Source organism: Candoia aspera, chromosome 1, assembly GCF_035149785.1.
Source record: "Candoia aspera isolate rCanAsp1 chromosome 1, rCanAsp1.hap2, whole genome shotgun sequence".
Taxonomy (NCBI): Eukaryota; Metazoa; Chordata; class Lepidosauria; order Squamata; family Boidae; genus Candoia; species Candoia aspera.
Genome location: NC_086153.1, coordinates 281,892,028 through 281,912,327, shown reverse-complemented (window position 1 = coordinate 281,912,327; position 20,300 = coordinate 281,892,028). Strand labels below are relative to the sequence as shown.

Here is a 20,300-nt window from a genome sequence, read left to right as displayed (position 1 = left end):
TCTCTCACACACACATTCCAGCTCCATCCCTGTAGTTCAGCAACATCTGAGGGGCTTAAGTTTGCCCACCCTCCAAGTAAGCCATTAGGATGCAAAATATCAAAACATATTCTTGAGTCAATAGGATAATTTCCAGACTGAACTACAGAGTAATTTAATGTTATAAAATGTCAGGTAGCAACAAATAGCAGTTTTGATATATAAAAGGGATATGTGTTTTTGCTGCAGGGGGTTGCCTTCTTTTCTTTTTGCATACATGCACACACAAACACACAATTTCTGATTAAAAGCGAAGGCTATTTTCCCTTTTGTTCTTTCAGTTTAAAAGCACCTAAGGAATATTGACATGCTTTTAAAGAAAGGAAGTCAGATTTTACAGATTTATTTTATTCCTCATTGCTCACTTTGCAAAAGTAGTTTTTTCTCATTATTACCTAACAATAGAAAGCTAGTTTGGTGTAGTGGTTAAGGCACCAGCCTAGGAACCTGGAGACTGAGTTCTAGTCCTGCCTTAGGCATAAAGCCAGCTGTGTGACCTTGGGCCAGTCACTTTCTCTCAGCCCTAGGAAGGAGGCAATGGCAAACCACTTCCGAAAAACCTTGTCAAGAAAACTGCAGGGACTTGTCCAGACAGTTGCCAGGAGTCAGTACTGACTTGAAGGCACCAAAACAAAAAAATCCCTAGCAATAGCCCTTGTAACAGATTTAAAATTTGCAAGGTAAGAGAAGAAATGTATAAACTTCAGATTGGTTCCTCGCTAGTTTTCTTTTATACTGATGCCCTTATAGTTCGCCTTTCCTCAGCAAACTCTACTGCAGTCCTACAATTTCCAAATAAATGAGTTTTCATTTGATACTGTTTTTACTCTGTCTTTAGGGCAAGCCAACAACACAATAAGGTATTTAAAAAACTAAAAGGTTAAAAAAAAGAGCATCATCTGATAAAGACATACGTGGAGTGACCAAGAAAGCAAATAAAAGGGTTGTTGTAATTATATTAAAAAATAAGTTTTTGGAATGGATTCCAATATTTACATTAATGACCTGGATGGCAGAGATGAATTTTACAACTCTGTTTAAGGTCATTTGAGTTGTCATTGCTTATATTCTAAGTTCATTTTTTGGTGGTAGAATCTGTGAGAGACATTCAAAATTGGCAAGGTTATTAAATGGAACTTTTGGTGGGCAGGTGGGCACGGATGGTACATACAGTGGGTGGGATTAGGATTTTCCTCTTTTTCTGAGTCACTATTTTTTAAACTGTTTATATACCTACTGTTGGCAGATTGCTGGGAAAGCCTTTGGCCCAGGGGAGATCAGAAAAGTCACACACCAGGCATTTCTATAAAAATAATTTTATTTACAGAAAGCAAAACATACTTAAAAGCTGCTGCATTTTTACAGGCTCTCAGTGAGAACTGCTGACTCTCTACATGCCTACACAGAAGGGAAAAAGAAACTAAAACAAGTCCAGGCAAGTTGTTCCCCCCAGGTGCAAAAATTAACATTCGAAAAGGGGACAGTTGAATTCAACCTCTTCACCCTGCCAAAATGATTAGTTACCATAGTAACTTTAATCTGTAGTAGAAAACATTAACACTCCCCTTTTTATACTACAGAATAAGATGCAAACCAATTTTCTTTGTTAACTCTTTCTTTCCATTCACATTATTTTAACATTATCTCCCCTTTGGTTTAACAGAAAGCTACCATCCTTCTTCCTGTGTATTTCTAAACCTAGGTTATTTGTTACAGTTCCAAGGCTTTTTAATGTGAAATGGCTTTTCATGCAGGCTTCAAAATCAAGCCTTTGTTTTTCTGTTGGTGTGAACAGCAGCAAATCATCAACATAAATGCACAGATACATACAGCCTTGTTTGTCTTTCTTCATATATACCTGTGGATCTGCTTTTCCTTTTTCAAAACCAAAATTCTGCAGTTTTTCATCTAATTTTTGGTTCCAGGATCTAGCAGCTTGTTTTAACCCATAGATTGACTTCTGCAGTTCACAGACTAGATCCTCCCCTTTTTCGTAGCCAGGGGGTTGCTGCATGTATAATTTGTGGTCTAAATCACCATAGAGAAATGCAGTTTGAATGTCATAGTGGTGAACTGACATTCCTTTGAGTGCAGCAATTGATTCACCTTTAGTAACTGGTGCAAAAGTCTTGTCAAAGTCTAAATCTTTCCTTTGAGTGAACCCTTTTGCAACTAACCTTGCTTTATATTTTTGGATTTTGCCATCAGCATCCCTTTTCAGTTTGAAAACCCACCTACAACCCAGACAGCGTTCATTGGGAGGTAGATTTACCAGTTTCCATGTTTTATTTTCTTTCAAGGATGCTAATTCCTGTTGCATGGCAGAATGCCAATTTTGTACAATCTCAAGTGGTAAAGCATTCACTTGTTCTAAAGACTCAGGTTCTGTGAATATGTGAAAGGCCTTTACTGTTTCAGCCTGAAAACGTGATGGAGGAATGCCTTTATTACTCCTCTGAGATCTGCGAGGTAATACAGGGCTTAAATTTTGACTCCTATCACTTTCCTGAGAAGCATCTGTCTCATCAGACAGATCTTCAGTTTGCTTTTCTGGTTAATGTCCTCATCAGGCAAAAGATCACCATCAGCAAGTCCTTACTGTTCTCTTGTGGTGGTCAAATCAACTGGAGAGCTAGAGTTTAATCTCCCCCAGTTTTGTTCAGCAAAAGAAGCGCTTTTGCTAATTATTAATTTCTCTCCCATTATGAACCTGTAGCTCCTTTGGCTTTGTTCATAGCCAACAAAGATGGCTTTCTTTGTTGTGGGGCCTCCTTTCCTTCTCTGCTGTTTTGGAATGTGAACCCATGCAGTGCTACCAAACACTCTAAGATGGTTTACCTTTGGTTTCACACCATAAAACAAATGGAATGGAGTGTCCTGAATCACGGAGTTATACAATCTGTTTTGTACATAACAGGCAGTAGATATTGCCTCTCCCCAATACTTAAAAGATAAAGTGAATCTTTCAGCATGCTTTCTATCGCATTTTGCAAGGTTCTGCCCTTTCTTTCAGCAACACCATTTTGCTGAGGGGTGTAAGGGTTAGAAAGAATTTGTTCTATCCCCTTTTCCACTAGGAACCTTTTGAATTTGTGAGAAAGGTACTCTCCTCCTCTATCACATTGGAGTGCAGATACAGGCCTAGGGAATTTTCCATTTGTCCATGTCACAAAACCTTTAAATTTCTCAAATGCCTCATCTTTGTTTTAAGGTGTAGATAAATGTGTATCTTGAGAAATCATCAATGATGGTCATTGCATACCTTGCTTGTCCAAGACTTGGAGCAAAAGGACCAATAATGTCAGAGTGTACAATTTCCAAAGGTCTAGTTGTAACTCTGTCACTGTGCTTACTCACAGGAGCTTTTAGTGTTTTGCATTCTTTGCAAACTACACAATCTAAGTATTTATCACAGGGTTTATCTTTAGGTCAGCACACAGCTGTGGCATTTGTGCTATATACTTGAAATTAGCATGACCAAATCTCCTATGCATCAGGTGTACACATTGGTCATGATATGGAGTGTTGCCAACTGCAGCCTTGCAGCTTGGCTTCCTTGCATTTTGCACAATGTACAAGGAGTCTTTTAATATACCAGTAGCACACAATTTCCCATTTTTTCGTATCTCACAACCATTTTTCTTAAATGTTATGACATACCCTGTTGCAGCCAATTGTGCCACAGATAAAAGGTTTGATTGTAAATTTGGCACATACAACACACCTTTTACAGTTTCTCCCAAGCAGGATAAATACAAGTCACCTTGTCCCATAATTTTGGTCACAGACCCATCAGCCAAAGATACACTTTCTTTCAGTTTTGGACAGTGACACAAAAGAGCTTTTACAATTACATACATGACAATTGGCCCCAGAATCTAACACCCATACATCAGAATTACCCTTCTCAGCAACTTGTGCAATTTGGCTTGTCTGAAGAGCCTTCTTCTATGTTGCCCTTGTGTTGTTCTTCTCTGTCTTTCGAGTCTTGGGTCTCAAGGCCCAGTCTTTCTGCAAATGTCCAGCTGAACCACAGGTGAAGCATCGCTGGCTGGCTAGCGCTGTGGCCTCAGGTTCCTTTCCCTTCTTTTCCTTTGTTTTCTGGTATTGCAGCTTTCCAGAAGAGATGGGGTGGGATCTTTCCTCTCTCTCCTCCCATTCAGCAAGTAAGCGCTGTGTAACATACGATGGGGTGAGGTCTGCTTCAGGCATAGCCTCCAGGGTACAAATCAGCGTGTCTCACGTTTCATTCAGTGAGGACAGGAGGATATAGGATTTTGTGAGAGGTGTAAATTCCATTCCTCTCTCCTGCAACTCAACAAACAGCTGCTGAATATAATGCAGGTGCTCAGGAAGGCTATCGCCTTCTGCAAGGTAGGCTTTGTACAGCTTTTTTGTCAGGGTAACTTTACTCCCTGCTGTTGCCTTTACATACAAGTCTCTCAAAGCGTCCCAAACTTGCTTTGCAGACTGCATACCTCGCACATGGACTAGCTGATTGTCCTCAACTCCCAGGATAATGGTGGCTCTAGCCTGCTCATCCTCAGCCATTCAGCACTGGGATTTTGGGGGGTTTGCTCACCAATTGGCAGCCAAAGATTCTCTCTGCGAAGATACATCTCCATCTTCAGGGCCCAATTCAAATAGTTGGTCTCTGATAGGCGCTCCAGAGGCATCGCTGAGGGCTGGGAGGTAGCCATGGCTTCTTCCTTCTTTTGCAAGTCACCTCAGCTGGCTTCTTTGTCCTGTAGACCGGCAGTTGCTGGAAAATCTCCAGGTGGCTCCAAAGAAAATCTTCACAGGTCTTTGCTACCTGCCTTTAAATTGTGCATGAGGTGTGGAGCTGATCTCTCAATTCTCTCTGGGTTTTACTGAGCTTACTGGGCTGTTTACTGGGCACATAACCTGTTGGCAGATTGCTGGGAAAGCCTTTGGCCCAGGGGAGATCAGAAAAGACACACACCAGGCATTTCTATAAAAATAATTTTATTTACAGAAAGCAAAACATACTTAAAAGTTTCTGCATTTTTACAGGCTCTCAGTGAGAGCTGCTGACTCTCTACATGCCTACACAGAAGGGAAAAAGAAACTAAAAGAAGTCCAGGCAAGTTGTTCCCCCCAAGTGCAAAAATTAACATTCAAAAAGGGGACAGTTGAATTCAACCTCTTCACCCGGCCAAAATGATTAGTTACCATAGTAACTTTAATCTGTAGTAGAAAACATTAACACCTACTTTGGGACTTAGTATGATTTTCATGAGTTTCTTGTCTCAAGAAGGCAGGAAGCTGCCCTGTCAATTTTCAGCAACTGCCCTGAGATGGATTCTGGGAACGACAAAAAGCAGGCTCAGACACCACAGTTGTTCCTTGTTCTGCGGAACTATAATTTGACATTGTTTGGTTTTGGTTTAATATATTGTGTAAGTCTAGCAATTGTGGTTTGTAAAATGTGGTTTATGGCTTAGCCAAAATTGCTTTATTCAATTAAAGATGGTTAAATAATTCATTGCTTAGTGCAACCTGCAAATAAGTCGAAGTGCATAGCACAGTATTCTAGCTTATCAAGTAGCCTGCTTTGAGCCAGAGATTTGGTTTTTGCAATAACTAAGCCTGCCATGCTGCACCATTTCATTTTAGCACACCTCATAAATTTCATTTTTCTCTTGTGGAAATACCTTCAATTACGAAGGTAAAAAAAAAAAGATTTTTGGATTTAAAAAAAAGTCTTGGACATGCCCAAGTTATAGATTTTTGTAATTGGTGCTACTAAATCTCCTTATTTTACAGTACTATTAAGTATGTTTAAGTGCTTAAAACATGCTAGGCACTAAACAGTAAACCAGATTTCTCCTATGATGGATTTGTTATGCAATCAGCATGGTACTATTATGCATATGTTTAACACTGCATTGCATTTAGGTACTTAGTATACAGTCCACTCCAGCTGAGTATCTGGACTGGACTGGACTGAAAAGCAGCTGTCATTTATGGATCTCTTGAAGAACTAGCAACTTCATTTGCAGAATTATTTATGTATTTACTGTGGCTTTTATGCTGCTTCAGTCCACAGTCTCCAAGCAGCTGACAAATTACTGCTTTCGGTAATTCATTCTAAAACAAAATAAATAATGGAACAGTAGTCAACAATAAACAAACCATCACAAAATCAATAATACAAATACGGAATAATCACCGTAACCACCTATCTTGAAAACAACAATACCATATTCAGCCATGTCCAACTCCCCACCCACCAAAAGAAACAGGTCTTAACAGCCCTTTAAAATTCTGGGGTTGGGGTTATCCATGTATATAGGGATAAGCTGTTGCATATGAGTATTTTCACATTGTGTCTTCATTTGTCATCTGACTTGCAGTGATGAAGACAAATGTTCCCCTCAGCAGACTTGAGCTACGTCTTCTATATGGCTGTCTCTGGAGTGGCTCTGTTGATTTTCTTTTCTTGGGTTTTTTTTTTAAGAACACATTTAAAACAGGTTGCTTGCTTTGTTTCACTTTGTTATTGTTTCACTATATTGCATTGATAGGTTATGTTGATTGCTACGAATTCCAGTGGATTTTCTCCCTTTTTTTTTTTGTATACTCAAGCATAAAGTTAAGGGAATTATAATTACAATCTATACTGTAACTACTTAGTGATAATAAAAATGTTGAACACTAGGTAATGGATAAATGATGAAAGGCAGGATTGAATCAGCTTTAATGTATCTGTGAATAAATGCTTTGACAAAATCTTTTCTGTCCTCTTTTGATTCTATTTAATAAGAAAAAAATACCAACAATATAGTGGTGCAAACAAAGACAGTATAAATATGAAGTAATATTAACAACCTGTTCTATATTAACAGATAATGGTATAAGCATCCATATATAACAAAATTAAAAGAAAAAAGATCATGGAAATTTATATCAGAGTTGAAACAATTTCAGAAAACTTGACCAGTTTGTTCAAGAGTCTTATTCCTTTGTCTTCTCTCCAAAGTAAGACCTAATCAAATAGCACATCTCAACAATCCACTACAAATTAGGTAAAATTAACCAAGGATGGACAACCGGGTGCCCTCTGCTGGTTGACTCAGGGTAGATAGGAATTGAGATCTACAATAAAATATCTGGAGAGCACAAATTGCCTATGCATGATTTCACAAGTACCAGTTGTCAACATAGCTGGGCCGAGCCATCTTGTTGCTCTCCTCAGAATCTCTACCAAGTCTAAAGCTCTGAAAAAAGTAGCATTCTTACTACTGGGACAGAAATGAGTGTGAAAAGCTATCTGGGTCTCTCCCTCCTGACCATTTCTACATTCATTCAGACAAATTATAAAGTCACCCATCTCACTGAGGTAACTCTAGGCAGCATACAAACTTATTTAAAAAAAAAACACGACACAAATTATAAAACAAAATACAAAAACTACGGTATTCTACATGCTACCACATTCACTGAAACAACAAAACAAACACCCAGTGGGGCTTGCTTAACTTCCTGGTCCAAAAGGCTGTGGGAACATCCAGGTCTTTAACACCTTATGAAAGGACCATCCAGATCTCTGGGGGAACACACCCATACACGCTTAACACTGGGACTGCATAGTTTCTGTGATGCTTAGGGGACCTGCTGGGAGACCGGGGGCCACCAGCTCCACTATTCTCTTTATGCTTTTTTCTCTCTTAATTGTAAGCCATCCAGAGTCTTTGAGGCAGTGTTTCTCAACCTTGGCAACTTCAAGCTGTATGAACTTCAACTCCTGGCATGTTGGCTGGGGAATTCTGGGAGTTGAAGTCCATACAGCTTAAGGTTTCCAAGGTTGAGAAACACTGCTTTAAGGAGTCGGGTGGCCTGATAATTGAATAAAATAAATAAAAAATAACTGTTTGCCTGTCATGACTCTGATGCAGGATTTTCCTTATGTCAAAAATAGCCTGCCTTGGGGGATACTAGGTTATTCGGAGTAGCTCTCCAACATGATTTATTCATTAGAGCTTTTCTCTAACCTAAGAAGAGGTTGGAAGAAATTCAGTTTCTCCTGTTGTATCTGTGACAACCTTCCAGGACCCCTACAGTTGGATCCTAGGTAACATGCACAATAAATAAATAGAGTTTCTATGGCATTGTCTCATAGTATGCTTGAGATATCAAACAAATGCAGTACAGCTAGGACTGCATCATAAGATCAAAATCCAAATTTCTCCTAGAGGAGGGTTCAGATAACCACTCAGGGACAACCCCTCCCCCCAAGGAATTGTGCAGGGAAACACAGAATATTGGAATAATAGCAGTTTCAGGCTTCCCCTAACATGGACATGCAGGTCCCACTGGAACTGTTGTTGCGCATCACAATTTTTCTTTTTCTTTTCTCAACAACAAGTTCATTTCCTTTTTTTCAATAATAAAATTGTCCTTGCCATCAAATAATTCACACCAGTACAAAGGGGAAGGCTCTTCCCCAGCTGATAATTGCCTAACATTGCCAATGGGGAGACTTTAATGTTATGCAAAAAAAAAAAAAGGAAATTAACTGTTGGTTTCTAATATGTGTTTTTCATTGTATGTTGGACAGCTTAGGCAAACCATGACCAAATTCTGTCAGGAACACTTAGCTCCAAAGGCTCAAGAAATTGATCGGGAGAATGAATTCAAAGATATGAGGGTAAGTACTTCCAATATCCATGCATTTGGCTCAGTGATATAGCTAGTATTTTTCAGTAATTTATTTCCTTAGCCTGATGCCCTTCAGATATGTATCCATGTTGGCATGGAGTAATAGGAGTCATGAAATCTACACATCTGGAAAGCATCAAGTTGGAAAGAGATCTAAGATTTTAGGATGTAAATAACTTGAATATAGAAATACTGAAGAATCAAGTTTTATGAAATTTTACTTGTTAGAATAAACCTAACTAAGTGTCTAAGTAAAGTCTTTCTTGTAAACTCAGTCTGAATACTGACAAAAAAACCCCACTTTGGTTATTATTTTTGTCTTATTTTGGAATTTATTGCAATTTAAAATTTTTTAAAATATATAAAATGGGGAGTGGTTCAGGTTATGAACAATTTAATACTAAAGGTGTTAATATTCTAAAACATGGAATTATATCTAACAGTGCTTATACATTTGATAAGCAAGAGCTATTTTATGAGGCATAATTGTACTGCTGTGCTTTTATTAAAGCCCTTTAGTGTTTAAAAAGCTTATACTTCAGAATTTTGTATATCTCTTCTATTTCCTGGATAAATTTATTAAAATGTGCTTGTTTATTTATGAAATCAATTTTGGGTACTCTATGACCATGCAGATGTATCTTAAATAATAACCAGTTCTTGGTAGCATAGAATGTGACACTGGTTACTAATACAGATCAATGTATTTATTTTTGTGGAAATGCATTCATACCACTTGTAGAAGCTTAGCTGCATGCAGTAAGCTTCTCAGTAAGGTTGTTCTATAAATAAGCCAAGCCAAGATTACTATCCTACCCTCCACCCCCACCCACAAAAAAGCTACTAACCTGCTAAAGGTTATGGGGCACTGTCCCTTTTCAAACAACCTGTTGCATTTGCATGCTGGGGACAGAGGAGGAGCTACTGCTATTCCACTTGCTTTCTGCACTTGGTTTTCTCTCCTCGGGCCTACTCATGGTAGAATAGCTCGTTGTCCTCCCTTCTAAAATAGAGGCACCTCCTCTAGAGTCTGTCAAAATCGCTCATGGCTAGGATCATACCATCCTGAAACAGGGCAGGTGAAACAGTGGCTCAGCCAGGAAAAAACTTGTGATACCTAAAAGGTTGGTATAAGGCTATTTAAATCATGGGATGAGGATGAAATAAGGCCAGTGTCATGTGATCAAAGGGAAATATGCCAGGGTTGTAAATGGAAGAAAGGGCCATGATCGTTGGAATGGAAATGGCAAGGGATCATGCCCATCTGCAAATTGAGGATTAAGTGCAACGTGTTTGCTAGCAACCAGGGTGGAAAATAAATCCCAGTTTGAGAAGCTTATCCTAGTCCATGCCTGTGGTTTGCCTTTTGTAAAACTTTGAAACCTATATGTTTAATGCTGGTTTATCTCACTAAAAGCTTTATATCTGATTTCTTAGGATATTCATGTATTTTATTCCACTCAGTCATTTCAACTAACAATAGCCTGGTACTCTTCCAGGACTGTTACTGAAGGGTATCAGCATTCACTTTTTCTTCATCTTCCTGTTCTGTTTACCCACTCAAATATTTCTTCAGTAGTTAGAAAAAGCAACACATAGTTAGCTTATCTTTTTTTCCTCTTGATCTAAAAGACCCAAGGGAACAATCCAGATAGCAATCTCTCTTCTTTCTCTAGCTGGGGATACGAGTGAAAATATTGCTATTCGTAGGAGGTAGGTGACAGTAAGTTTTTCACTCATTTGCTCATTATTCTAGCAAGTACATACAAGAGTAGCAAATGGCACTTTTAGACACTTGAATTGTATGGCATACGGCTTTTTCCAGAATTAAGTAATATATCTGTTGTTTAGCTGGGGGAAATTTAGCTGTCATGCCCAAAACAGTGGGAAAGAAAAGAATTCATTTCCCAGACTCTGGTGTCTGAAAGCTTGCTTTGTTTTGTGGAACCAAAAGTTTTCCATTAAGAAGTTTGCCTACAGTCTTTGGTAAAGGCAGAAGTTCTTCCTGGATGCTGAAGATGTGATAGTAAGTTCAAGCTAATATATAATATAGTTCATTTTATTTATACTTGATTGTAATTGCATATGAGAAGTACTTTGCAGTGGCTGAGAATATTAAGTGAAGGCATTTGGCATGCTAGGGGGGATTATGGGAACAAGTAGCTGCTTGGAAACAAAACAGACAAACTTTATCCATTAATAGCTAACTATTAAAAGTATACTGTATTACTTGGAAGAGTTCTAAGTTTAGCTTTTCTTTAGCAGAAATGAGTAAGGCTTTTCAGTCTGTTTTTTAAATACATTATGAGTTAAGTTATTATATCAAAGATTATACTTACAAATATGTATTAGAGTATATTTTTTTACCAGTACATTTTTGATATTATAGAGTGCATATGGTGTTTGATTTTTCATATATGTTGAAATGCCATTTGCACTGTTTTAGAATGTCTGCTCCCCAATGTCAGCCTTTTATGTAGGTGATATGTTCTTTGATCCTAAAAAGTAACTTTTCTTCTTACATAATGATTTAAATTGCAAATGGAGCTGGGAGTTCAGGGAGAAGCTTAAAATAATTCTAGGAATAGAAGTCCTAACCTCCCACCTCAAATCAGGGCAGCAGAGTGCAGCTAAATTGTAACAGTAACGTGCATAGCTCAAAAAATGTTCACAGTGTGAATGAAGCCACATACAGCGGAGTATGTCAGTTCTGCCACTTCCCAGAGTTACTGTTCCTCTAATCTAAAAAATAAATTCCTTCCTCATTCTATACATACTGTAAGCCAAAATTTGATCCAAGAATTCTTTCTCAAGGGAGGGATGATACTCAGTAATAAAATGCAAATTCTCCTCGGAGACACTTCTTGGACTAAGTTACTGTAAGTCTAGCTAAAGAATTCCAAATAGCAAATCTGGGAGAAGCCTAATGTATAAACATTACTGGCTTGAATGGACCAGTTGCAGCTTCATATTGGTTCCAAATAATGTTAGGTTGCATGTTGCAGGATATAGATCTTCCGAAGGGAGTTTTCAGCCCCACAAAAACAATCTAAGAGAAGGCTACAGAAAATAAGTGAGTTTTTAGGGCAAGTTTAAAGGCCTGTAGAAAGCCCAAGATCTTCCTGTGGAATTTAATTGGCACAATCCTATTCTGCTTAACCCCTTTTTTTCTATTGGATCAGTTCTGAAAAAATGAATGTAAGAAAAGCCCTTTTTAGCCCAACCAATTGCTGCTGATACAGGTTACGATCATTCAAGTTACAATCATTCATTCAGTGACTGTTCAAAGTTAATGGTGGTGCTGAATGAATGGTAGTTACGCCGGTACCCAAAGTTACGGCCATTGTAGCAGCCCCGCAGTCACATGATCAAAATTCAGTCACCTGGCAGCCCGCCTGCACTTACGACCACAGGGACACTTCAACTCCCCCCACCTGCCTATCTCCTCCCCCATCTCTGCCCTGTTGGCCGCCCTGCGCTTGCTGGCCTTGCCAGCCTTACCGCCCCCAGCTGACCTTCTCCGTCTTCTTTCTGCTGCTGCTGCTGAGGCACGCCCAGCCTGGCCCTTCACGAGGCAGCTGCTGGCCACACCAGGCCTTCTTCCCGAAGCTGTGCCTGCCCTTTGTCCAAATCATGCATGGCCTTGTCCAAATCACGTTCAGCCTCAAGGGTTAGAGCGGCAGGGCCAGCAAGCACAGGGCAGCAAGGCCGGCAGAGGCGGCAGAGTACAAGGCAGCCAAAAAGGCAGAGATCGGGGGGGAGATAGGTAGGTGGGGGGAGTTGAAGTCTCTTAACATTACCAAGGCTCGGGGCTGGGAGGGACCAGGCCGGGAGTGACTTGAATCGGGGTGGGTCCTTGGCTAATGATTGGTGGGATTTGGTTAATGACAGCAACTGGGACTGCTGGAATTGCCATTGCTAAGCAGTGCAGTCACGTGACATCACACTTTACAACCACATTGCTTAGCAATGGAAATTCCAATCCCAATTGCTGTTGTAACTCGAGGACTACCTGTAGAGGTGTGTCAGAGGTGCTGCTTTTCAACATAGTCCAAATTCAGGTACTTTTTCCCTTTAAAGATAAATAATCCAGTCAGGGAAAACTTCAGCACACTGCTGTTCACTATCTGTCTGTTACCTTCCTGCCTAGAGATAGTACCACAATAGGGAGAATGACACTTTGAAGAGGAAGTTTTAATTTGCCATTTAGCTGCTTCGCAGAACAGAAGTTGCTTCATTCCACAGGCAAATAGTTTGTGGCAAATTGAACTTCTGCATTGGTGCAACTCCTTTGTGCAACTGTATGCAACAGATATATATAGAGAGAAAGAGACCGAGACCGAGACCATACAGTATGAGATAATGTAACATATTGTGTCATCTGAACCCATAAATATGGTAATTTTGTTGTTTCCTTCTAGTTAAGGCTGTGACCTTGAATCCAAACTAATGGTTGGTTTATGGTTGAACAGCCATTAGTCCTTAGGAAAACTGTCCTAAGAGCCAGCACAGTGCAGTGATTAAGAAGCTGGATTAGGACTGGGGAGTCCCTTGTCCAAGTTCATCCTCAGCCATGGATCAGTCATATTCTCTCAGTCCAATCTACCTCACAGGGTTGTTGTTGCAGGGTAAAAATGAAGGGAAATGGTCATGTAAGCCACTTTGAGCTCATGGAGAAAATGCGGCATCATCATCATCATCATCATCATCCATGAAGACTGCAAAGCATATCTGCTTTTGCAGCAGCATCTCTTGAGCTCCACTTTTGTTTCTCACTTTTAATAGTGTTTAGGATGTTGTTTTTCAAGCACAGGGACTGGAGGAAGGATTAATCTTCCCTTATCTTGTATGTGACAATCTTGGTCAGATCATTATGACTGATGTTGTTTGCAAAGATAGGAGTGTGGGTATAAAAGAGCCAGGTGCTGAGATATGACCAAAAAGGAGGAGAACTGGCAAACTGCATCTAGTTGCACTTTGTTCTGACAGATGGGGTGTGATTACTAGGCAAGTACCTTCACCACGTTTAATGCTAAGCTGGGCAAACATAGTCGGAATTAGTAAGCCAAATACCAACATTGAAAAACTGGTTGTAAAAATTTTAGTGTTCCACATGCTTGTAAATTAATTATTTGAAGTCCAAAAGGGACTGGGGGAAAGACTTTATAGAGTTTTCCTTCTTGAAGTTTTTGGCTGTTCTTACTTGCCACAGATTAACCTGGAAAATAATCATTCTGCAAGTGAATTCTAAACCTGAGATATAATCTTACAAGGCACTTCATATTAAAATGATCTTTCAATGCAGAGATTCCACTTACATACTTGATAAATAACGTCAATTTCAAGTTTTAGCTAGTTGGTCTCACTTCATGGAAAATCTACGCTTTTGATCTTAGTGAGCTAATGCTTACCTGCAAAATGATGATAAAGTACTAGTTTAGACGTGTGCCAGACGGAACTGGAAATGAACCACACTCCAACCAGCATAATCCTTTATTTGTAATTTGAGGCAATGGATTTTTTACCCAGCTTTTTGTATTTGTATGGAGGGTAAGTTGGGATACTTAAGGAACGTTGCAAAACCTGAGTGGCCTTAAGTTTTGGCCTTACGTTAGGCCAAGATCTTGCTGATGGCTTTGTTCCACTGTTTGTAGGAGTTCTGGAAGAAGCTCGGGGAGCTAGGAGTTCTTGGAGTAACTGTTCCGGGTAAGTCAACGTATTCAGCATTAAGCAAGCCTTCGTGGCCTATGGATTTGTAGTATGTGACTACGTGGATGTTTTGGGCTTAGGGCAATTAGTAAGGTTGAGAGGATAAACAGCTTAATTATAAATATTTCTCTTCTACCCTTCCACTCCCCAATTCCTTCTAGCTGAATGTGGTGGATCAGGGATGGGCTATCTGGACCACGTACTGATAATGGAAGAAATATCTCGAGCTTCAGCAGCAGTTGCATTAAGCTACGGTGCTCACTCAAATCTGTGCATCAATCAGTTAGTGAGGAATGGCAATGAAGCACAAAAAGAGAAATATCTGCCCAAGGTTTGTAGAAGTAAACTTATTATATCAGTAGAATAAGATGCATGGAACAACTTGAATTTGATTTATACATTTTGTTTTAGAAGACAGCAAATAACATTTATTTTACCTCAGTTCTTTTATTTAATCTTTATAAGCTGTATTTCATTTATGTATGTATTATAAAAAAAAAATCGATTTAAAAACATCTGGACTAAAAGCCTTTTTTCAACTTTCATGTCTGATTTGTTGCTAAAAATAAATAAGAAAAAAAGAAAACAGTCTTAAACCGGCAAGGCATGTTTACTTGGAAGTCCTTCTGGGTTTGAGAGACCCTGTTTATCACTGAGTTCAGGATTGGTATCTCACAGATTTAGGCAGCAGATCTATACCCACTTGCCTGGGAGTAAGCTCCACTGAACTTAGGAGGGCTTAATTATGAGTGAACATCTATAGGAGAGCCCTGCTTTTGTTGAACTAAACTGCAACACATGCATAAAAGAGAAGAACGCTGGAAAATTCAGAGTTTTAAGCACATCCTTTCCTTTTAAAGTATAATATATTTCCCTCCCCTCATCTGGTTGTCTCTCAAGGTGTCATGTTCACTGTTTCAATGTATAGTATGCATCGTAACGTTTCACATGCCATGGCGCTGACGGGTGTTTCTGTTTGAGAGGGAGCCGCTGTGAAACCTTGTACCAAGCTCTGTATCTGTGTTCATTACAATGGAATGTGTTTGGGTCATGTTATCTGTTCAAGGACTTTTCCCGCAGACCATCAGAAACAGGAGCACCTGGGATTGTGAACTTGGGAAGATTCTGCGGGGGGAGGGATCTCATTTACACCGAGGGTTTTTAGTTTGCATTTGGCGCGCTTTTATCATTCTCAGCTTTCTCTGTGATCCTGCATACTATTCTTTAATAAATCAGATATCTTTGAATTCCTGCTCATGAGTCTGATTGTCATGAGTAAGGATGGCGAGCAGGGGGCTCCCTTCCAGACTGTTAAGCGCATACGTAGCACTGAGGAATTGGTGAGCCATTCCAAGAGGCACAGATTGGGACCGCCTTAACCTGCGAGGTTTATATGGCTGGGTTTTCCCACGTTTGTTCAGTTTGTTAGGATTACTGTTATGTATTAGCAATAAAACATTAGAGACCAGTTCCCTGTCTCAGAGTGTTTCCTGGGAGTCAGGACACTGATAGTGTTTTAGAATAGGCAACCATTACATAAAGCTGAGAATCACCAAAGTTATACCGTTAGCTCCTACCAAGATTAGTTTCTTGTGAGGGAGAATAGTTAACAATGGCTGAGTCAAAAACCACGACGGGGGACTCGAGGAGACAGCTAGCTTGATGCCCGAGTCGACGGTCAAGAGTAGAGAACTGAATCTCACCCCAGAACCTTCAGATTTCCAGGAGGAATCGAGTTCCAGTCCTGAGGTAGAGGAATCTGACATTGGGGGAGAACCAGAGCAACCGGCACCCAGCGAATCGCCCACAGAGTTGATCACCTGGGATGAAATGGGAGAACCCCAGCCAGGGACGTCCCAGGCGTCCTGGAAGTATCAGTTCCCACTGACCCCAAACATAGAATCGACCATGGTATCAACAGAGAGACAGCCGAACACGCGAGGGAGGGAGGAATCTCAAACCCCTGAAAGGCTAAGAGTGATCGAGGCCAAAATAAAATCGATGGAGCATATGCTAAGAAACCTGTCTCTGTCATTGGGGGGACAGGGGAGGCACGGAGGAGATCCCAGCTTCACGCAACCATCCCCCATCCTCCCATCCAGACCGCCGGCGGAGCGGGGCTGGAGACGGCTCCGGGATGAACCTCCACCCCGCAGAGCCCGGCCATCAGTACCCCCACCCCTTAAGGGGAAAGCTACTGTAACCTGGGGCCCAACCACTCAAGTTCCTGCTGGTTCCACTCCAACCGGAGGCAGAGTGAGAGACTTTTCTGTCAAATTTGATGGGTATCCAACAAAGTTATCTTTCTTTTTAACTAATGCTAAAAGTTATATGAGGCAGTTTGAGGCATGCTTCCCTTCCGAAGAGGCTAAAATAACTGCCATTGCCACCAAGTTGAAGGGTCGAACGGCTGACTGGTATGTTCAATTAGGTGATGCTGACTTCCCTGCACTTGATTATTTCGATGATTTCATGTGGGTGTTAAAGCTGCATTTTGAACATCCTCTGGCCAAGGCAAGAGCTAAGAAGGCACTGAAGGATCTTACCCAGGGCCAAATGTCAGTAGCTGATTACGCCCTAGAGTTTAAAGCTCTGGCTGGGAAAATCACTGACTGGTCTGAGTCCACTCTAATAGAACGTTTTAAAGAGGGACTCAACTGGGACTTCCAGCATTGGGCGTTCTGTAGAGACGACCCCGAGTCATTGTACGACTGGATCTGTCTGGCAGGAAAGGCTGTGCACGCTCAGCATACCTTCATGCAAACTAGAAAATCTGAAAAACCACCCACCACCATGAGAGGACCCTGAAGTGCTGCGACTGCTGCCCGGCCAAGCTATAGAGCCTGGGATGAGGAGAGAGATCAGCGCTACGCGAGGGGTCAGTGTCTCTGATGCGGAAAGGAAGGGCATCGAGCAGCTGATTGCCCAAAAGCCCAGGCTGGAGATCAAGCGGGCAAGCTGCCAGCCAAATCACCCCCCCCCCTTGCGGCGGATGACAGCAGCCAAGGGCTCAGCCGACGCTGAGGAAGTATTCTACTTCTTGGGAGAGGCTGAAGATGACTCTAAGGAGCCGGCGGAAAACGCCAGCCACCTGCCATGAAGAGGCTGGTGGAGGAGGATGCTATGGTGAGTGCTGACTGTCCCACTTTAGCAGTAAAAGTGAAATTGGGCTCCCGCACAAAAACTACAGAGGTATGGGCTTTAGTTGACTCTGAGTGTTCCAGGTGTTTAATTCACCCTGGTATGGTTGCTGCTTTGGAACTGCCTAGTTTCCCTCTCCGGCATCCTTTGATCTTCACACAGTTGGATGGTTCAACAGCGGGGGGTGGGCGGCAACCCATTTCACTGGAACTGTCGCAATGCAAATGGGCAGCCACCATGGGACTTTAAAATTCATAGTAGCACCTGTTGGCAATCCCTTGGTAATTCTGGGGATCCCCTGGTTGACCTATCGAAGCCCATATATAAACTGGGAACACAGAACTGTGACTTTTAAAGATGGGTTTTACCAAGCTCCTACAGCGGAGAGAGCTGCATGTGCAGGGGTTGGAAGGGCTGCGGCCGCCACACCGCGCCCTAACTTGGCACATTTAGAAGTCTTGCCTGAGCGATACCAAGACTTTGCAGATGTTTTTGGGGAAATGGAAGCCGATCAGCTACCCCCCCATTGGAAAACTGACTGTGCAATAGAGTTGGTCCCCAATGCTCAATTGCCGAAGCCAAAAATTTATCCAATGGCTCAGAAGGAGCTTGAGGCATTATGGGACTTTTTTGACAAAAATCTGTCAAGGGGGTTTATTGAACCTGCAAATTCCCCAGTTGGGGCCCCTGTGCTATTCCAGGAAAAGAAAGACGGCATGCTTCAACTCTGTACAGACTATTGAGGGTTAAATTCCGTCTCAATTTTCAATAAGTACCCTCTGCCCCTCATGAAGGACATGTTAGCTCATTTGTCAAAGGGCAAGATTTTCTCCAAGCTCGATCTTCGTGACGCCTATTTCCGCATCCGCATACGAGCTAGAGATGAGTGGAAAACTGCTTTTAATTGCCCACTGGGTTCATTTCAGTACAAAGTCCTCCCTTTTGGGTTGGCAGGGGAGACAGCTAGCTTGATGCCCGAGTCGACGGTCAAGAGTGGAGAACTGAATCTCACCCCAGAACCTTCAGAAGTTGATGCTTCTGACTCCTCTATTGGGGCTATTTTGTTACAAAGGGATTCAGAAAATCACTTAAAACCCTGCGCTTACCTGTCCAGAAAATTTTCTGAAACCGAACGCCGGTGGCATGTTTGGGAAAAGGAGGCATTTGCTCTAAAAGCCGCTTTGGAAGCCTGGCGTCACCTCCTTGAAGGCGCTAAATGCCCTTTTGAGGTTTGGACCAATCACAGGAATTTGGAAGCCCTCCACACCCCCCGGAGTCTCAGTCCTAAACAAATTAGCTGGGCTCAGTTTTTCAGTCATTTCAACTTCCAGTTAAAATTTATCCCAGGAAAGAAAAACTTTCTGGCTGATGCTTTGTCGCATTTACCTCAGGATTTTGACCAGGTGGCAGATGTGGTTCGGACTGTTCTCACTGAACCACAACTGGGTTTGGTTGCTGTCACTCGGAGCCAGACCCGTGCGCAAGCAACCCCGCCCCCAGCCCAGTCTGGGAAGTGGAAGGTGCAAGTTCCTTGTCAGTTACAGAAGGACTTTCTCCAGGCGCTGAAATCTGACACTTGGTTGCTAGCTAATAAAGACACAGTTTCTTTTGAAAACGGTCTGGCGTGGGTGGAACACCACCTTTATGTACCCGAAACTTTAAGAGCTGAGATTTTATAGCATTCCCATGATGATAAACTTGCTGGGCACTTTGGTTTTGTCAAAACATTACATTTGGTTCATTGTCAATTCTGGTGGCCTACCATGAGATGCGATGTAAAAGACTATGTTGCTTCCTGTCCTGTTTGTGCAATGTCAAAACATAAGGGAGGGAAACCACAGGGGCTTCTACAGCCCATGGCCAGCCCGTCCCGTCCCTGGGACGAGATTTCTATGGATTTTATTGTGGATCTTCCTCCCAGTCAGAAGAAAACTCTCATTTGGGTTGTTAAAGATTTTTTTTCCAAACAAGCACATTTCATTCCATGTGCATCCATCCTGTCAGCCCCGCAATTGGCGCGCCTATTTCTCATCCACATCTACCGCCTCCACGGTAGCCTCTCCCGTTTGGTCAGTGACCGCGGGACACAGTTTACTTCCCAATTTTGGAAATCATTTTTAAAATTGATTGGCACCAAACAAGCGCTATCCACGTCTTCCCATCCTGAGACTGACGGTTCTGCTGAGATTTTGAACTCAACTCTTGAACAATTTCTTAGAGCATACATTAACTACCATCAGGACGATTGGGTGGAGTTACTCCCTTTTGCTGAAGTGGCTTACAACAATGCTGTCCATCAAAGTACCGGACAAACCCCTTTTCGTGTGGTTTCTGGGCACGACTTTGTTCCCATCCCTGAACTGCCACAACCCCCTTCCCAAACATGTTCTGCCTCTGACTGGGCTGTTAAACTGTCTGATTCCTGGCCAGTGATTCAACAAGCTTTGGCTGATGCCCAGGCTGCTTACAAGTTTCAAGCCGATAAGCATCGTTCCTTGCAACACGACCTCAAAATTGGGGATCAGGTGTATCTATCTACCAAATTTATCAAGTCACCACAACCCTCTAAAAAACTTGCTCCCAGGTTCATTGGTCCTTTCCCTATTGTTGGGCTTATGAATCCAGTTACCGTTAAATTGGACCTGCTTCACAATTTGAAACGCTTGCACCCTGTTTTCCATTGCAGCTTGCTCAAGCCTGTCCACCACTCCTCCCGCTGGCATCCCCAA

At 41.6% G+C, this 20,300-nt stretch overlaps 1 protein-coding gene across 1 annotated transcript in view; it reads left to right on the top strand.

Annotated features, from left to right (window-relative positions):
- The window catches only part of IVD (isovaleryl-CoA dehydrogenase), a 49,114-nt gene that overhangs the window by 2,013 nt on the left and 26,801 nt on the right, over positions 1–20,300 (top strand). Inside the window, exons 2-4 of the mRNA XM_063289962.1 lie at positions 8,621–8,710; positions 14,376–14,427; positions 14,592–14,761. Of these exons, the coding sequence (XP_063146032.1) occupies positions 8,621–8,710; positions 14,376–14,427; positions 14,592–14,761 (312 nt within the window). The remainder of the gene's footprint in view (positions 1–8,620; positions 8,711–14,375; positions 14,428–14,591; positions 14,762–20,300) is intronic.